General features: G+C 36.5%; 1 protein-coding gene across 13 annotated transcripts in view; it reads left to right on the forward strand.

Moving 5' to 3' along the window:
• SLC35B3 (solute carrier family 35 member B3) overlaps positions 1-13,588 on the forward strand; it is a 38,733-nt gene extending 25,145 nt beyond the window's left edge. For 12 of the 13 annotated variants that reach the window (XM_074335253.1, XM_074335246.1, XM_074335248.1 and 9 more), the window contains one exon: positions 329-4,350. In XM_074335253.1, the coding sequence (XP_074191354.1) occupies positions 329-479 (151 nt within the window). In that variant the 3' untranslated portion in view covers positions 480-4,350. Of the gene's footprint in view, positions 1-328; positions 4,351-13,301 lie in introns of those variants that run through there. The other variant, XR_012497329.1, reaches the window with a different exon arrangement.
• Positions 13,589-19,103: the final 5,515 nt, after the last annotated feature.

The following is a 19,103-nucleotide window of genomic DNA, read 5'->3' on the forward strand; positions in this document are numbered from 1 at the left end:
AAATTTCTATCCTTGTATTATTTGTTTTCTATAAATTAGTTTCTGTATGTGGTAAGTATACAGTATAGTACTCTTTGCCAATTCACCTTTCTCAGGAAGTGCCCCTTTTTGTCTCTGTATGTTCTACCCAACTGGGATAACTAGTTGGATTGCTGTGTCTAATCTGATTTAAAATTGCTGTTTTTATTTTAATGCTATTATTGTAGGCTTCCAGTAGTAAAATTTCAATTTATTGTATAATTTTTGTGAACTCATCACCAAATTCTGTGGTTAATAAAAAATTTTACCTTAATATTAATCCTTGTTTTCCCATATTGCTTTCTCTTAGGTACATATGGTCTGGTTTGTTAGTTGTCCTTGGTATATTTCTCAATGTTTACAGCAAAAATATGGATAAAATAAGACTACCATCACTATGTGATCTGATAAACAAAACACTAGAAGCAAGAAAGTCACGGACGTTGGCACAGACTGTATAGGCAGTGATTCATGCGGTTTAACATAGAATTCCAAGGAATAATCATCAATTAATTGCCTTTCCAAAGGGATTATTATAAAAACCAAAGGATCTGAAGGCAGGCTCTCCGTTTGCGCCTGGACTGCATATAAAGTCAGCCCTTTTCTTCCGAGCTCTTGTTGGACTGTGTGGCTTCTGAAGCAGTCAAGACAGCAGCATCTGTCACACCTTAGAATAAAATGCCAATATGAAGGACTGTTATTCTTCGCAGTTTATTGAGAATTTCACTGGAAATGGATTGGACCATGTTGCAAGACTAATTAGATATCAAAGAAAATATCAAAGAAATTGATATATAATAGCAGATTGTTTTCATTCCATTTTGGTGGTGTTATTTAAATTGATTCTCTGTTATAAGAGTGAACTGATGATTTAAAGTCTAGAGAGAATTACTTCATTATAAATAAAAATTATTCTGTGATTTTTTTTTTTTTAAAGAATGTTGATATAATTTTTTTATCCAAGAGGGAAGTGAAGGGTGGAGAAAGGCTTTACATAAACTTTAAAACTCAGGCTTTTCTCTGCTAATTTAACAATATTCTTTAGAGAAAACGTGCTTTAAGTTTTCTGTAAAATACAGACAATATGGTAAAAGAAGTCGTCATACTGCCTCCTGTAAGTATGTAGCACAAGAAAAATTTGCTACTATTCGGCAAAGTGCTAAAAGATTTAATCATTTGGATTTTCTAATTGAAGGAAAAATAATTGATGTCTAATATAAAATAATAAAATTGTCATCTTTTTTCTCATAAAAGTGGAATTTAATTTAGCAGGTTGAAGATGAAATAGGATAAATTTTTAAAATATAAGTAGATATGGCAAATGTGTACAGTATATTGTTTGCACAGTTTTGAATCTAAATTCATAAAGATTTTGGCCCTTATTTTTTAGCAGTGAGTTTTAGAATTGCTTCTACTGTATTTTAAAAATCTTATTAATCTTCATTTTCAGTGTAAGTAATGTTGGTTAAAATAGCTCAGGATCTGTGCTATTGGCAGTGTCACTATATTTTGTCAATAGAATATCCTTGGAATATTTCATCTCGATTCTTAAAATTCCATTGTATTCTGATGGTGACTTTAGCCTGTTATATGCATATGTGGGTACAACAGAGCCCGTGATAATTTAAGGGTCTAACATAAGGAATTCTGACTGATTTTCATTTGTTATATATTAAAATACCGTGCATTTTCCCCCCAAATGATAATTAATCACTTTTAAGTTTTCATATTTTAAAATGAAAGGAATCTTAATTTTTACTTCAGTATGCTGCCTTAATCTCTAAAACAGTAAGGATTTGTGCTTTAAAAAAAAGTCAATTTTCCCACATCCTTGAAAAAATGTTATAATTAACTAATCAGGGCATCATTTTATCCCCCACTATGTTTTAGTATTTTACTTCCATGCCTATTACAAACTCCTCATCACACCCCACCGCCAATTTAAACAGTTTAGCACTGTTTAAAAATCAGTTTTCCAACTTAACCCTTTATACTCCATTTCCTTTTTTTACCTGCCATCAGATGGAGATAAACTTCACTTATTTATATCCATGGAGTCATTTTAATGAACAGTCTGAAATATATCTATAACAAAGGAAATCAACATTTGAATGTGTTTGTGCCAGATTTTAAATATGAACTTTTGTTAATATTATGTCATCCCAACAACCAAAATAAGTAATAACAAGGGGATTAAAAATAATAACTGCAGTTGCCAATATTTAAGTGCTTGTTTGGTGTCAGGCGCTATTGTAAGTGCTTTATGAGCAGTAACTTATTTAATCCTCACAACATCTCTATGAGGGTATTGTTATCCTATGAGGGTAAGTATTATCATCCTCATTTTACAGATGAGAAAGCTGAGGCCAGAGGGATTAAGTGACATGCCTAACCTAACATAGCTCGAAAAGGCCGGAGCTGTCTGTCAAGCAGTCTGGTTTGACTCCATGCCCTTAACCACTGTGTTGCCTCTCTGTGGAGATGTGATTATTCTTCTTCTCATTTTCACCAATGCAGAGTTGAGGACCAGGGTAAGTACTTCCTAGCTCATAATCACATTACTGCTAAGGGTCTGACGTGGGTTTCAAGTTCTGTCATACTCCAAAGCATATTTTCTGTCCATTGGACCCCACTATAAATATTTAAGTATAATATCACTTTAAGTGATAAAGTGTCTCTAAATAAAGAATTTGTGAGGCATACTTAAAAAGCAAGGGTCATGTGATTGGAACATTAGATGCAGAAGGATGTATTTGTTTTAAGCATAAGTATAGAAATTGTTTCTTCAGCTGTGTTCACAGGTGCCTGCCATACAGTAGGCACTCAGTAAATATCGGTGTTACGAAACTAATCATCAAAGAATCCCATTAGACCAAAAAAGACTGAATAATGGATGTTCTGAATTTTGCCATATTATGCCCTTTTTTTGGCATAATGCTCGGGCAATAAAATCACATAGCTGAAGAATCTGGGTAACGTGTTAGACAACTATATTAAGATTTGACATAGAAGTAAATCAGCCTAGCCAGAACCCTCTAAGGCCATGTTGTGTAGTAAAGAATTTGGCTGCCCTTTGTCCCTGGTTCCTGGAAGGGAGCTTCTAATCCTTGGAATTATCCAAGTGGTGGGAGTGCCTTTGTTATTCATGGTGGGCCCCTAGATGGTGCCAGGGTAGAGGCTGGTCTTGCTGAAAAGACTAACCATGTGACTGTAGGGTTGAGGGTTTGAGCCATATGATTTCAGCCCATCCTGTGGGAAAGAGGGTTGGAGATTGAATTCAATCCTGTGGCCAATGATTCAGGCATGGCTATGTAGTGAGACCCAAATAAAAGCCGTGAACTCCAAGACTTGGGAGAGCTCCCCTGGTTGGAGATATACATTGCTTTGCTAGTAGGGTGATGCATCCTGAAGATATGGAAGCTTCGCGTTTGCACCTCTCCCAAAACTTGCCCCATGGTTCTCTTGTCTGGTCCTGATTTGTATCATTATAAAATAATGGAAATTAAACTGCTTCCCTGAGTTCTGTGAGTTGTCTAACAAACTGTCATACCTGAGGGGATAGTGGGAAGGCTCAAATTTGTAACAAGTTGGTAACAGTGCAAGTAGCCTGGGAACCTCAGACAGTCTTGTGGACACTGTGCCCATAACCAGTGAAACTAATCTAAGTCCAGATAAAATTGCACTGCAGGCTTTATGCTTAACAAATGTTTTTCAATAGTTATTGATACTCTCTGGGTTGTTATCTAAGTCTCTTAGTTTTCTCAAGTGACTTTGATCTTAAACGCACTTTACATTCTACGTTCTTTATTGGTCAAAGAGCACAGAATTCTACTAAGATTTGACCAGGATAATGGGCCAATGAAAATATGAGTGCATTCCAATATTACATTTGCTCTGTAAACTACACAGTTTATGCACAGTTCAGGCTATGCATATTCTCAAAACCTTTGTTGTGTGCTTCCTAATTAAGCACATGACAATTTTTTCCTATTACGTGTTTGAGCAAAAATTTTTCATATTTTCACTTATTCTGCTTTTCATGTGTCCTCATTGAATGTCCTTGTACTTCCCCATTGAACCAACCACCTTAACCTTTTTAACAAATTGTGTAGCATCACTGCCTTATTCCTCATTTATTCCTTCATTCTCACTGGGCCAAATTTGAGCCAGGCACTGTATGAGAGGCTGAGGATGCAAAAAAGAATCAATTGTAACTTTCACTCTTAAGGAACACCCATTCTAGAGAAGATTTGCTGTGATCGCTTTAAAAATACAAACTGTCAGTTTCCTTCCAGTCATGGATTATGATACTAACATGAAGTTTTCAAAACATTCTCCGCAATGGTAGTGATTCTAAAACTTGAATGTGCATGGGAATCACCTGGAGATCTTTAAAAGGAGGATTTAATTCAGTAGGATTGGCTGTGGCTTGAGGTTTTGCTCCAACAAGATGCTGATGCTCGTGGTCCATGGACCACACCTGAGTATCAAATTTTCAGAGCACAAACCCCAGACGTTTTCAATCTCAGGACACCTTGAGTTATTTGAATACTGTTCACCTGATTCCCTCCCATTTGCTTCCAAACTTACTCTGTGACCCGACCAGATTTAAGAGATTCCCAGTCTCTTTGTCCAAATGGGACAGAAATCTCACATTGCACAATTGCTGGCATATGTGAAAAGAGTCCTTTAATCGTTGTAGGTGTATAAAAGATTTAATATTCATTACTTTCTCCATAAATGTTACTTTTTTAAAAATCTTCACAAAAGTAAGATAAGCCCATAATTTCCTACAGTCATGGTCTGTTGTTTTAATTTCATGGCATGTAGTTAGAATATTTTTTATGCTATTTTATAGTGACATTATGAAGAAAATGTTCACTTCAGCGATTTCCCGCTGCTTCAGAATGAACTGTGCGTTACAGGGGGCTCAGGAAGTGGGACTCAACACTTAAGGGATTCTTCTGAGACTTTAATCACAAAATGTGTTTTATTAAATATCTTAATCCTGCGATACCCCCAAACTTTCTCAAACATAATTAATTAGACCATTTTAATCAGTTTAACACAATTGATAAGATTTAAATAGATGGAACAAGTAAAGAAATGTGGATAATTATTCATGGTGATGATAGAAATGAGACCTTGGAGTCTGATTATTACAGATCTCATTGCAGGACTCCCTTTTTTTTTTCTCCTAATGCCAATTACAATGAAAGGAATAAAGAGCAATTCAAGTACATACGTGTTTCACTTCTGACTCAACAGAATTGATTTTTTTAATATGTCTGAAAAAGTTTATCAGTATGTATCTTAATTGTGTAGGATATATACTCGTATGTATAGGGAAAAACACAGCATATATAGGGCTCGGTACTACCTGTGGTTTCAGGCATCCACTGGGGGTCTTGGGACAAATCCCTTGTGGATTAGGGGAACTACTATATTACGATTATTTTAAATTCCTGAGCTCTCTGTTCTAATCATTCTGTCTCTGGTGACAGATGTTTTTTAGCCATCTTTCTTTTACAGTAATTGTACACCTTAACGTAGGCATTGAGGGTTTCCCTCCAGCCTTCCCACCTCCCTCCACACAATGCTTCCCTCCTCCACTTACAGTCCACACTCCACCGTCATCATAGCCTCAGCCTGCCCAGCATGTCTCACTTTTTGGTAAAGCTCTATTTTTCCTAGAACCCATATGTCTGTCTGTCTTCTGCCCCCTCTCTCCCTTTCTCCTCTTTTTCCTCATCTCCTTCCCCATCTCTTCAACAGTTTTTCCAGGGTTTTAAGAAGCCTATGCTAATTTACCATCTTGACAGGAGCCAAGACTAATTAAAAGGGAATTTCTCCCATTATTTGTCTCAATGATTTTACTAACTGTTCTCCGATTTACCATTCCAATCCATATAAATAATTGCTAGCTTCTAGTTTGATTCAGTTTTTAAAATACTGGTTCATTTACCAAGTGAGATTAGTAAAAATTCTAATTTAAGCAGTATGCATTGTAAAATGTTTAACAATTTATAGATTTAAAATCTTTTAGAAGGAAGATTAAGGAAATACAGAATTAAGTCGTTACAATAAACTTACAGTTCATATTATGGTTAATTAGATAAGATTGTTATTAATACGTATAATTGTTTGAGACTGGAAAACTACTTCACCTTAAAGTTTTGCTTACTTGAGATGATACTAACTCACCTACCTTATAAGATTCCCCAGTTCTGCTGTAGTCTAGTGCACAGTGGAGGAAACGTCACTTGTACGAAACCTTGTGAAATAAGAAAGGCAGAGATCATTTCTGTTGTGCAGACATGGAAACAGGCCTCAGCCAGAAAATGACTTGCCTCAGATTCACATGTAGGAAGTGGCAGAATGGACCTGAATCCAGTTTCTTTGACCCTGGATCCTAATGCCTGTCTGTTAACCTGCCATTCCTGAGCCTCCACCCTCTGCAGCCATCGCGTCCCCGGGTTAGGATTGGCATCCTCTCTGCTTATTCTGTGTCTTCCCGAAGGACTTAGTGCCTTCCTTCTCTGGCCCACTTAAACTGAGCAAGACTTTTTCCAAGGAAGGTCTTTAGTGGTCAGTCTTGTTTGTGTGCTTGTTACTCCATCTCAGGAGATTAGCCTTCTCAACCAGGCTTTAGAAGGGATGCACATATAGGGGGGAAAGGAGAAGGGATATTCTGCCTGGTGTCCCTGATCAGCCAGTTCATCAATGCATCAGTGACATGGCCCTGTTTTATAGGTAGGCACTTAGTTGACCAGTTGGTAATGGGACTGAATAATAGGGAGAAGCGTTTAGGGGCAGCTGAGGATGGGGGATAGAATTAAAGTACTGGTCAAGATCTGAATTGCAATAGTAGTGCTGAACAAGAAGCCAAGGCTAGTGTTGTCAAGCCTGAGAAGACATAGCTGGAAATGGGACACATGGCAGAAGCCTAATAAAATGAGGAAAGACAGAGAATGTAGGCTGCAAGGTCAGAGGAGAACCAAATGGCATCTAAACCGTGAAGTCCAAGATTTGTCTCCCCCAGCAAGAGACTGAGGTGGGACTAAACCTAAAGATGGTATAGGGATAAAAGGTAATTAACAAGGGCAATTTCAAAAATATGGCAGGTAAGAGCCAGATCAGGAGTTATACTTAGTGATTTTATGTGACTCTTCAATGTTAGCTGGAGATAGTGTTACCACCATAAGCAAGAGGAGAATCTAGAATTAAGAATCAATACTCCCGAATTATTGTCAGTAATGTGATGAGACTTAGCCTAAGTTGCTTGATTTCATTACACTTTATCCACCACATTAAAAAAGGGATGATTAAAATCCCTCACCACAGAACTGAGTTTTCTTTCTTATGATAGTTTTGTTAATAAGTATGTAATTTGAAATTATTCAAAACTCAAATTACATGATGCTAAGCTTTTCTAAGCATACAACTTCAATAGTAGCATGATTGCACTATTATCTTCCAAACAGATATAAATATTCAAATGAGGTGGCTATAATGTCAGAAGACTTCATTATAACTGTATGAACAGACTTTTTTTCTAGAGAGCAGAGGTGATCATAAATGGTTCAGCTCTATTTTAAAGTGACATTGACACAAGTCCACTCAAATTAATAGTCCCTTCTGAACTGACTTTTCAAAAAGGTTAATAAATAACAAACCATGGACCTACATAACCCCACCACTGAAAAGTATGCGTTATTGGCAATTGTAATGGTGGGAAAATAGTACGCTTTTCTTTTTTGTGCTTGCTTTTTCCTGATGACGTCCATTGACCCAAGTCACACTGCTTCATCCATTCAACAAATATGTATTAAGTGCTTTGCAAGGCTCTCAGAATATATTAGGATACATACATAAATGCCATAGTTCCCTCACTCGGTTGTCTCAGAGTGAGGAGAGAAGCAGGAATAGAATTACGGTAATTTCTATAATGTGAATATGTGTGAAGTGTGATAGGACTATTCAGAAAGACTTTTTCTAAGAGGAGGTATTTAAGCAAGTCCAAGTAAGAAATTTTGAGGACCTAAAGAAGCACTAGGGAGTTGGGGACAGAGAGGAAGGAACAGATATTAGAAATATTTAGGAAGTGATTAATATGGGAAGGGGGAACATAGGGAAAGGAAGAATTCTAGGATAACTTTTCAGGTTCATTCTACAAAATACCTGACCATTCCTCTTTAAAAGTGTCAAAGACATGGAAAGCAATAAAAGACTGAGTAATTGCCACAGATTGGAGGAGGCTAAGGAGACAGGACAACGAAATGCATCATGGTGTCCTGAGTTGGATCCTGGAACAGAAAAAGAACAATAGTGGAAAAGCTGGTGATAGCTGAATAAACTCTAGTTAATAGTATCATATCTGTGTTAATATCTGAGTTTGAAAAGTGTTTGATATATTTGATAAATACGTTAATACTGGGGGAAGCTGGATGAAGTATATGTGGGAACTACTTATACTCTTTTCTCCTCTTCTGTAAATCTGAAATTAATTCAAAATAAACTTTTTAAAAATAAAAAGATATCACCAATAAAAGTATAAATGCAAGCCATGGAGTAGAAATATATGTGTGGAGAAGAAATTTCCACACATATAACCAAGAAAGAGCTCATATCTAGAATCTGAAAAGAACCTCTGCAATCGGTAAGAAAACATCCCTATACAAAAGTTGAGAAGCGAATTGAGACAGTTTACAAAAGATGATATCCAAATGATCATAAACATACGAAGAGGTGCTCAACCTCATTGGTCATCAGGGAAATATAAATTTAACCTCAAGTGAAAGTCTGTTACAAACTGTCAACGAAAAAAACATCCAGCCTAAGAGAAAGCTTGTAAGAGTTTATTTGAGCCAAACTGACAATTGCCAGGAAGCAAAGTCTCAATGGATTGAGAAAATGCTCCGGAAATTGGCGGTTTGCAGTTTATTTGTACATTAGAATCAAGGGAGGAGGGTTACGTGAAATCCATTGGTTGTAGATTAAGGGGGTGAGAGAAAGCAAAGCAGGGGAATCTCTGGGATTGGATAAAAAGCAAAATGGAGAGACACACTTCTTTTACATTGGTGGGTACAGGATAGTTAATAGCATTTTACAGCACATAGAGATGGTATTTGGGAAACAAGATTAACAATGAGGAATTTTGTAGTTTCCTGCTCTGGTGTGGTGGGTTGTGCCCCCTGAGGGGTCCTGAAAAAAGGATTACTCTGACATTCCAAGGGTATGTTATCTTAGATGCAAAAAGATGGCAGATTGGCTCACTTAAGGTAAAGATTGACCTTTGTCAAGGAAGCTACAGGCCAAAGATGTGACTTCCCACAATGGCCCACCTTAGTTAGGAATTTTTATGTTCACGCCATCCTGAGTATGTCAGGTTTAATATGTGGCCCCTTTCTGTCCGCAAAATGTACCAGAAAGGCTATAATTAAAGAGATCATACCTACTAAATATTGACACATGTGGAGAAGGAGGAATTCTCACACTGTTGGTAGAAATGTAAATTGATACACCCACTTCACAAAGCTATTTGGCATTTTCTACCAAATTTGAATATGTGTATACTCAATGACTGAGAAATTCCACTCACACACACATACAACAGAAATGTGTGCATATGTATATCAAAACACAAAAGCAGCATAATTCATAAAAGCAAACACTGAAAGCCACTCAGATACAGGAGCGACCTATGGCAGAATGGGAGGAAAAAAAAAGGGTGATAAATACATATAAAGGGATGAATATGAAAACCGATAAATTTCACATTTATACAGTTGCATAAAGAACATAGGTAAAAAAGAATATAAAATGTATGATTCCATTTATACAAAGTTCCAAAGGAAAAAAAAGGCAAAGCAAAACTGTAATGTTTAAGGATGAATTAAATGACTATAACTTAATATACACATGCCTACGTACATACATGTGTTTATTTTTCTAAACCCTCCCTCCAAGACAGTATATTTGACTTTAAGAGATGTATTCAGTCATCAGACACTTTTTCATCGCATGCTGCATTTAGTGTTTTCATTTTGAAGACAGATCTAAAACACTAGTCTTATCATTCTCTGGTTTGCAATTTAAATATAAAATCCTGCCAGTGTTGCATCCATTAAAACAGTCTTGGAAATTAAGCACTAATTTCCCCTTCGAATGGCCATTTCTGTTATTTTCTTTTTCTTTCTAATTACCACTGTAATGAAGTGGCCAGTATCATGGCAGGAAGTGATTTCAAAAGCAGCAATTCCTTATTATGAATCATACATTTTATTCCTCCCCTAATGTGAGTCGGTTCCTGTCACATAAAAGGCATGTGCAAACTCCATCTTGATTGAGACCGAAATCATTTTGGAATAGCAAAGCATACTTTCAGCTCAAAGAGCAGTCTTTCCGGCATTTCACTAAAGCTGAGAGGAAGGGGAAAGCTATTACATTTTCAGTAGAGAATCATTTCTGATCACTCTGATCTGCTCCTCTGAGCAGCAGCTTTTCAATATCTTTAAACATTGCTATATTAATAACACATCTGAAAATAACTAGTATCAAAACTGACATGAGAAAAGACACTTGGAAGACTATGAAGCACTATAAAAGTACTCATTTTTGTTAAGCTATTAGTTTGACCACACCCTTTCATACCGTTGGTCATGCCTTTCACTCTGCTTCTAACGTGGTTCCCCTTTAGTTTCCTGTAAAAGTGAGGCTTAGACAAAATATCTTCTTTTCTCCATTAAAAAGGAATTTCCCTTTTAACTTTGATCTTTTTCCATATAGACTTCTGATCCTTCTATATCCTTTTAAAGTTATTTTCCATCAAATGTCTACCATGTAGCCAAGCGAAAGTCAGGGCTTCTTGCTTATTGATTGTGCCTGGTAACGCTGAGTTCTGCTTTCCGCTGCTTTATTAAGCTGGTAATCATGATCATTTACTCCAAGAAAATAGTGATAAGCATGCACTCTATTCTCTTGGACCAGCACTCTCAAATTAAAATGGGAATGGCATCTCGAAATGAGTTGTTAAGGTGTCTATTTGAAAATGAGTAGTGCTGACCTCTAAGTTTGAACTGTCACAGCTGGATTTTGTTCTGATGGGAAAATACAGAAAAATGGTAACACTGACCATTGAAATTGAAATTGCCTAGATAATATATCACATTTATTCCCCAGGGGTGGGTCTCCTCCTATAGCTTTTGTTGACCAAGGATCTATTCACTGCAGGTTAATGACACAAGGAAATACAATTAGGTCCTTGAAAAAGCACTCCAGCTAACTAAAAAAAAGTAAATCTGTGAACATTTTCTGACTATGCAAAATAATTTAAATTTCATGAAGGTATTCTTTCTTCATTTTAAAAAACAGAGACGTACCTAAAAAGGTGATGAAAACTTTGCTTTAAAATATAATGTTGGGGCTAAAAGACAGTAACAAAAGAAAAATCAGTGGTTGCCAAGAGTTGAAGAGGAGAAGATGGAAGGGAAGGATGAATAAATGAAGCATAGATGAAACTGTGAAACTGCAATGGTGAATACCTGTCATTTTGACATGCATTTGTCAAAACCCATAGAATTGTGCATCACAAAGAGTGAGCCTGGATGTAAACTATGGACTATAGTGAATAATAATGTATAGATATTGGAACATTAATTATAACAAATGTACCACACTAGGGAAAGATGTTAATAATAGGAAAACTACGTTGGGGGTGGGTAGTATTGGGGTGTATATATGGAATGCTGTGCACTACCTGCCACTTACTCGGTAAATCTAATACTGTATTAAAAAATAAAGTTTATTAATATTTTTTCTAAAAACAAGAAAGGGAAAAAAGAAGCCTGCATCATAGGCGAGGAGTGGCCTAATCTCTTACTCCAGATCTGGGGGTAAATTCACGGCTCCCAAGCGTGATTCTGGTGTGAGTTACGCATAAAATTGAAAGCTTCGCAAATATGAATAGACTTAAAAGAATAATAACTTTTTGAAGTTTTACAATTCCTATCATCTGAAGCATACATGAAAAATAAAGTACAAGAAAGAAAAAGCCGTTATTTATTCATTAGAGTATTTTAATGAAAGTTAGATGTTCTAATTTTAAAAATTTGCTTGTTCATTATGAAAAACTGAGGGGAAAATAACAAACAACTTTAAGTGTTAAATATATGTATAACGTTGCTGAACAAATTCGTAATGACAAGAATATTAAAGGCAGAGACCTAATGAGACAGGTTAGTTAGCATGTTGTTAGGTAAACAGGAAGTCCCTGGAAGAATAAACAAAGGCAGCCATATCTTGGAATTCAAGGTTCTGGAATGACTCATTCGCTCCAGAACAACAATGTAATTGCGCTCTGGGGATAAATGGGTTATTTCGTAAATCCCTTCAGGCTAGGCAAACAGAGCACATCTGATAGATAGAATCCATTAGAAGGCGCCAACTCCCTTCCCCAAGCATACAAGAAAATGCATAAAATAAGAGCCTGTTGCCTTAGTCAGTGGGCATCCCAGTTTCAGGTACCCCTCTCTCATAAGAGAGCTGTACTTTCACTTTAATAAAAATCTTTGCTCCTCCACCTCTCCTTCTGAGTCCGCGTTCTCAGCCTTTGGATACGTGAGACCACGATCTCCGGCACCAGTCGCCAGAATTCTATATCACTAACAACCCAGTACTAAAAGGCAGGGTGGAGAAGGGTAAAGGAATAACGGCAGATGAGTTACAGCAAAGGGAGTGTAGATAGGGGCAGGTAGTTCACTGCCACTGAAACTCAGATTTCAATTAGGGTTCAGCTGCAGAGGAAGGTGGAGGAGGCCTTAGAGTTTGGGTTTTGCCCTTTGGGAGTAGGAAGCCATTGTGGAGCTTCCAGCTGGAAGTAACACGGGCCTCAGGAATGGCTGTGGGACTCGGCTGGAGGGGGGGACTAATGAGGAGATGTGTTAACTAATGCAGATTAGACTGGCTGAGAGCTGTGATAAAGGGCTGCAGAGGCAGGGAAGACTGAGAGAGATAAAGAAGATAGAATGGTGGGATTGGGTGAACACTTGGATATGAGGAGGGAAGAAAAGGACTTAGAATGATTCCTGGGTACCATCTCCAAGAGAGAATATAAGAGAAGCAGTGGGAGGTACAGCAGGGTGTAGGCAATGAACTCCATTTGGGGCATGTTGAGATGTCATTTCCTGTGGGTCATCCAGGCAGAACTGTCCCGAAAGAAGAATGGGATGATGGTTCTGCAAGTCAGAATGGTCTGTACCAAAGATGAATTCCTTGGCCTACAGATGGTAGCGGAAATTGAATGCATGAGATGACCCAGAAGACACCATATACACTGAGAAGTAAAGAGGCCCAAGGACAGAACTCAGGGAAACACCCGCATCTAATGGGCAGGCAGAAGAGATGAACCCTAAGAGGTCCAAAAGGACTGGAAGAGAGAGCCAGGAGGCTTGTGGGAGGCACGAGAAAAAAAGTATGTAATGCTCTGGTGAAAAATGTTACCAAGTGTTGTCCTTCCTTATTTCTAGAGTATTTTAAAAAGTCATAAAATAAAATAAAATTGTGTACCATATATCTTCTAACTGAAATGTTAAAAATGTAGCTGAGTTAAATCAATCTGATGGTAATGGAGTGCCAAGTAAGAATTAATTTTAAAATTGTATTTAGCTTAACACGAGTTCAAGAGAAGAAAGAAATACTGCTGCCATCTCTAGGTATGATTTAGCACATCATTTTGGCTTATACACATTAGTGAACTTCTAAGAGAAAAAGCAATACAATGTGTCCTCGCCTTGGTGTCAGAAGACCTGAGTTTAAATACAATCCCTGCCACTTACCAGCTGTAGGCAATTCATTTAACTTCCTTGAGGTCCAAGAGGGAGATAGCAAATTCTAGAAATTAAATACATGAGTATAGTTTTTTACAATTCAATTAATATTTCTCAAGTCTTTTGTATTTGTTACGTATTTCCAAATAATATTTGATGGCATTCTGGAGACTAGCTAATATTTTCTTTCAGCATAATACCTGCTTAAAGGCACACAGGTACCTTTGAGATGATAGGAGGTTTGCTCTCCTCTGTGAAGATTCTGGTGCAAACACATGCAGAGGCCAACTGGCTAAGAAGGACTTAGTGCTTGTAATAAATAATAGTAGATGCTGGAAGCCTCTCTCAACAGGAAATAATTTGGTACATAACACACTGTCCTCTTCGAATTACCACAGCAGGAAAGAATGGCAGCCCATTTGTTACCTTAGTTGTTTTTGTTGTTGTTGTTTTTAAACTTTTATTTACTTTTTAAGTGTGTTTTTCCAAGGCCGATCAATTCCAAGTCAAGCAGCTGCTCCAATTTAGTTGTGGAGGGTGCAGCTCACATAGGCCCATGCGGGGATGTTACCAGAAACCCTGGTGCTACGAGCATCGTGCTCTAACCAACTGAGCCAACCGGCCGCCCTCCACCTTAGTCGTTTTGAGGAAAAAGAAAAAAATAATTAGGTTCCTAGAAATTATGGAACTGAAAGCAAAATACATATCCCTTGACACACTAAATTGGAATTTTGCTTGTCTTCATTTCTTTTTCTTTTTAAATAGACTTATTGAGGCATCATTTACGTACAGTAAAATTCACCCTTTTTTCATATACAGTTCTATGACTGTTGACAAACACATAGAGTAATGCAACATATAATTACACTACCCAAAGAATTCCCCCACCCAATTTCCTCATGCCCTTTGCAATCAATCTTTCTTCCCTACTAGTTCTTAGCAATCAATGATATGTTTTCTATCTCTATATTTTATCTTTTCCAGAATGTCATTTAAAATGGAATCAGAGAGTATGGAAAGCGTATTGAGTCTGGCTGCTTTCACTCAGACTAATACATTTGAAATTCATCCCTGTTGTGGCAGGTGTCAGCAAGCTGTTCCTTTTCATTGCTGAGTAGTATTTCATTGTGTAGATGTACCATAGTTTAGCATTTCAATTGTTGATGGACATTTGGGTTATTTCCAATTTGGGTGATTATGAATGAAGCCACTATAAACATTTATGTACAGGTTTGCATGTGAGCATATGTTTAGTTTCATTTCTCTGGAGTAGGAAAATACCTCGGTTTGGAATCTTTGTGTCATATCGTAAGTGTATGCTTAACTTTATAAAAGGCTTCCAAACTGTTTTCCAAAGAGGCGTTCCCATCAACAATGTATGAGAGTTACAACTGCTCTGAATCCTCACCCACATTGAGTATTATAAGGTTTTTACATTTTAGCCATTCTTATAGGTGTATAAACATATCTCATTGTGACTTTAATATGCATTCCCCTAATGATTATGAGGTTGACTACCTTTCATGGGTTTATCAGACATCTGTGTATCTACTTTGGTAAAGTATCTGTTCAAATTTTTTGCCCAATTTTTATTGGTTGTTTCCTTATTATTGATCCACATTATTTTACATTCTGGATACATGTTCTTTATCAGATACATGTTTTGCAAATATTTTCTCCAGAGTGTGTCTTCTCTATTTTCTCAACAATGTTCTTCAAAGAGCGGGGTTTTTTTTTTATGAAATCCAATTTATCATTTTTCTCTTTTGTAAAGATCATGCTTTTGATCATTTGCAATGAATCTTTGCCTTACCCAAGATCACAAAAATTTTCTGTTTTCTTCTAGAAGTTTTATAGTTTCAGGTTTTATTTTTAGGTCTAGTTGTCCTTTTTGAGTTAATCGTTACCTATACTGTGAGGTATAGGTCAAAGTTCATTGTTTTGCATATAGATTATCAATTATTCCAGCACCATTTATTGGAAAGAAGTTACTTTCTCCACTAAACTGTCACTGTACTTTTACTCAAAAATTAATTGACTATATATGCTTCAGTCTAATTCTGGACTCTCTATTCTGTTCCATCAATCTATATGTTGATCTTTTTGTCAATACTACACTGTCCTGATTATTGTGACTTTAAAATGAGTCTTAAAATCAGGTAGTGTGTATCCTACAACTTTGTTCTGCTTTTTCAAGATTGTTTAGTCTAATTTAGTTCCTTTGTCTTTCCATGTACATTTTACAATCAGCTTGTCAATTTCTTTTTAAAAATTGCTGCTAGGATTTTGATTGGGATTGAATTGAAATATACATGAATTTGGAAGAATTGATATTTTAAATATACTAAAATTTCTAATTCATGAATATTGTATATATTTCAATTTAATTAGGTCATCTTTGATTTCTTTCATCAGTATTTTGTACTTTTCAGCATACACACACACACACACACAGGGTACCAAAAAAATGTATACATATTTTAAGAAAGGAAAACACTGTATTAAAATTATACTGATGGTAACCACTTTGAGCACTTCTTGTAACTGCAACAATCAAACGTGACTTGTATTCATCTTTTGTTATCAGTATATATTGAGTATTACAATTTTTAACAGTGTTTTCCTTTCTTAAAATGTGTATACATTTTTTTGGCACCCTCTCTCTATATATGTATCATTCACATGTTATTAGATTTATGCAAGTATTTCATGGTTTGGGTGCTATTATAAATTGTACTTTTTAAAATTTTAATGTTCAATTGTTCATTGTTGATGCATAGAAATACAATTGATTTTTTTATATTGATTCATTTTTTTATTTACAATTACCAATTTCCATATATATATATATATATATATATATATATATATATATATATATATATTCTAAGAGAGTGGTCCTCAAATCAAACCTGACTAACCTCAAAATCACCTATGGAACTACAAATACACAGATTCCTGAGCCTCATATCCCACAGGCTCTTACTCCATAATTCTGGGTCAGGCCCAGGAATTTATGTTTAAAAAGCTTCCCCAAGTAATTCTGATCTTATTGAGGTTTGGGAACCATCATAAAGTATTTCTGGATGTAAAATTTTCGTAGATAAGACAGATATAACAAGAACATAATACATTTCCCATGCTGACGCTATTAACTTACACTCATTGGGCATTTTCCGTTGGGTTTCCGGTGATGGAGTTCCGAAACCTAACTGCTTCCTTCTGCCAGTGGCATGCATTTGTTAGACTGTGTGCCCAATTACTAACTGGGGTTAGAAGCTCATTAAAATTCAGTCTGTGGCCATACTAGGCCAGATTAGTACAATATTACTAACTATTTGAGTAAACTATACACAATTACTTTCTTGGTGGGGGCAGCAAATAAGAAGACACTGGCTAAATAAGCTAAGAGATGTGCTTAAAGTCTAGAGTGGTTTGCCAAGATAATAAGTATGGTGATAAAGGGATTGTTGAGTGCGAGTGCTACACAATCATATTAAGTAGTTTTGTCAAAAGGGTGGGAGTGGATTTAGTACCAGGGCATTGCAGTATCTCTTAGAAGAACCCAAAGACAGGAATTGCAAACTAGCCTCCCAGGGGACTGAAAGAAGGACAAAGAAAGCCATCAGGATCCCAGACAGTTCCTTGGGTTCCTTCTGTCCCCATAGCCACTTTTGCTTCTCTCTTGTTTGCTTCCTACAGAGCAGCTTTCTTAGTTCCCTCTAAATCAAGAATATCCCTAAAAGAAATACCATGCCCTACATCTGCACTTCAGAAGTCACATTAATGTCCAATTAAGCAAGAAGCTCTCAAGTCAGATTATGAGGTTGGCCTAAATTAGATGATGTGACTACCCCTTAGTATTGACTATGGGAAGTGATCTTCTGAGACAGAGATTGAGCAAGATATGCAATTTGATTAACATCTGCTATATATGGATTCCATCCACATATGGAATTTCCTAAGAAGTACCAAATAATGGCCATATAATACGTCATTCTGTGATGATGACATATGTCCCATATAAGTGTACATATTTTGAATTACCTAATAAACTAAGAACAGCATTTGCTAAATAAAACTAATGCTTGTAAAGAAAACATTCTGTTCTAAACTCATAAAGTTTAAATTTACTCTACATTTTTTAACATCAGCATTGTAGAAACAGTATTGGAGTAATTAAAATTAAATTACTTCTAAATAATGAGCTAACTACATAACAGAGCAATGCAAATATCGCCATTTACTTGGATTTTATACAGTGTGTTTTGATTTTGTTTCCTTTTTCACTGCTTCTCAGATTACAGTGGTTTTCAGATTATACCACAGAGTTAAATTACATTGGGCATAAGGCTTGGCATTATAGAGCTACTTCCATTTTAGAGGGGCAGGAAAGTTGTTATACGTTATTACATAGCAAGTGTTCTAGAAACACTGGAACAGGCATAAGCATTCTCCAGAAGTCTTAGCGTCATAGAAACCAGACTGTTAGGAATAAGATAGGTTGGGTCTTAATGTGATGTACATTTCACTTTAGAGAAGAAGAAACTAAGGGCTCCAGGGATTATGAAAAGTGTCGAAGGTCTTCCTTCCTCTGAGGTATTGGCAGGATTGATTGGGGCCAGAATAGAGGTTTCTGACTCCCAGCTCAGCTGCCATCTGTGAAACCATGTTTTTTCCATCAACCTACAAGCTCTGGGCAAGAGAAAAATAACAACAGTAAGCTTTTTAAAAGCCAAGCCTGTTGTTCTCCCTGAGGAAAACAAACCTGAACAGGGTCCCTTCAGCTCTCACTCTCCCACTGATTCTCACATGCATATCGCTATATTCCTCCCCTTTATTAGACCTCTTCTTCACCATCTGGGTGTCCCAGCCTCGACTACTATCCACGGCTTTCATTATAATGTTACTTTAATCTTCAAAGAAATACATCGGTGTTGCTGATATTACTTATAAATGCATTTAAAGTTTACAAATGACACCTGAAAAAAAACTTATGTAACTAAAAACATTTATACATAAATATATAACACAGTAGAAGAAGAAAGTTTCTTAGTAAGAATTTTAATAATTTCAGTTGTAGTTTAGCTCTTCTTAGAGTTGATGAGTGTGATAGACCAAATTGCGCCCCACACAAAAATCACATATTGAAGCCCTAACCCCTAATGTGATTGTATTTGAAGAGACAGGACCTAAAATGAAGTAATTAAAGTTAAATGAAGTCACAGGGCCCTAATTTGATGTCCTTATGAGAAAAGG

This window comes from Rhinolophus sinicus, linkage group LG06 (genome assembly GCF_036562045.2).
Source record: "Rhinolophus sinicus isolate RSC01 linkage group LG06, ASM3656204v1, whole genome shotgun sequence".
In the NCBI taxonomy this organism is placed as follows: domain Eukaryota; kingdom Metazoa; phylum Chordata; class Mammalia; order Chiroptera; family Rhinolophidae; genus Rhinolophus; species Rhinolophus sinicus.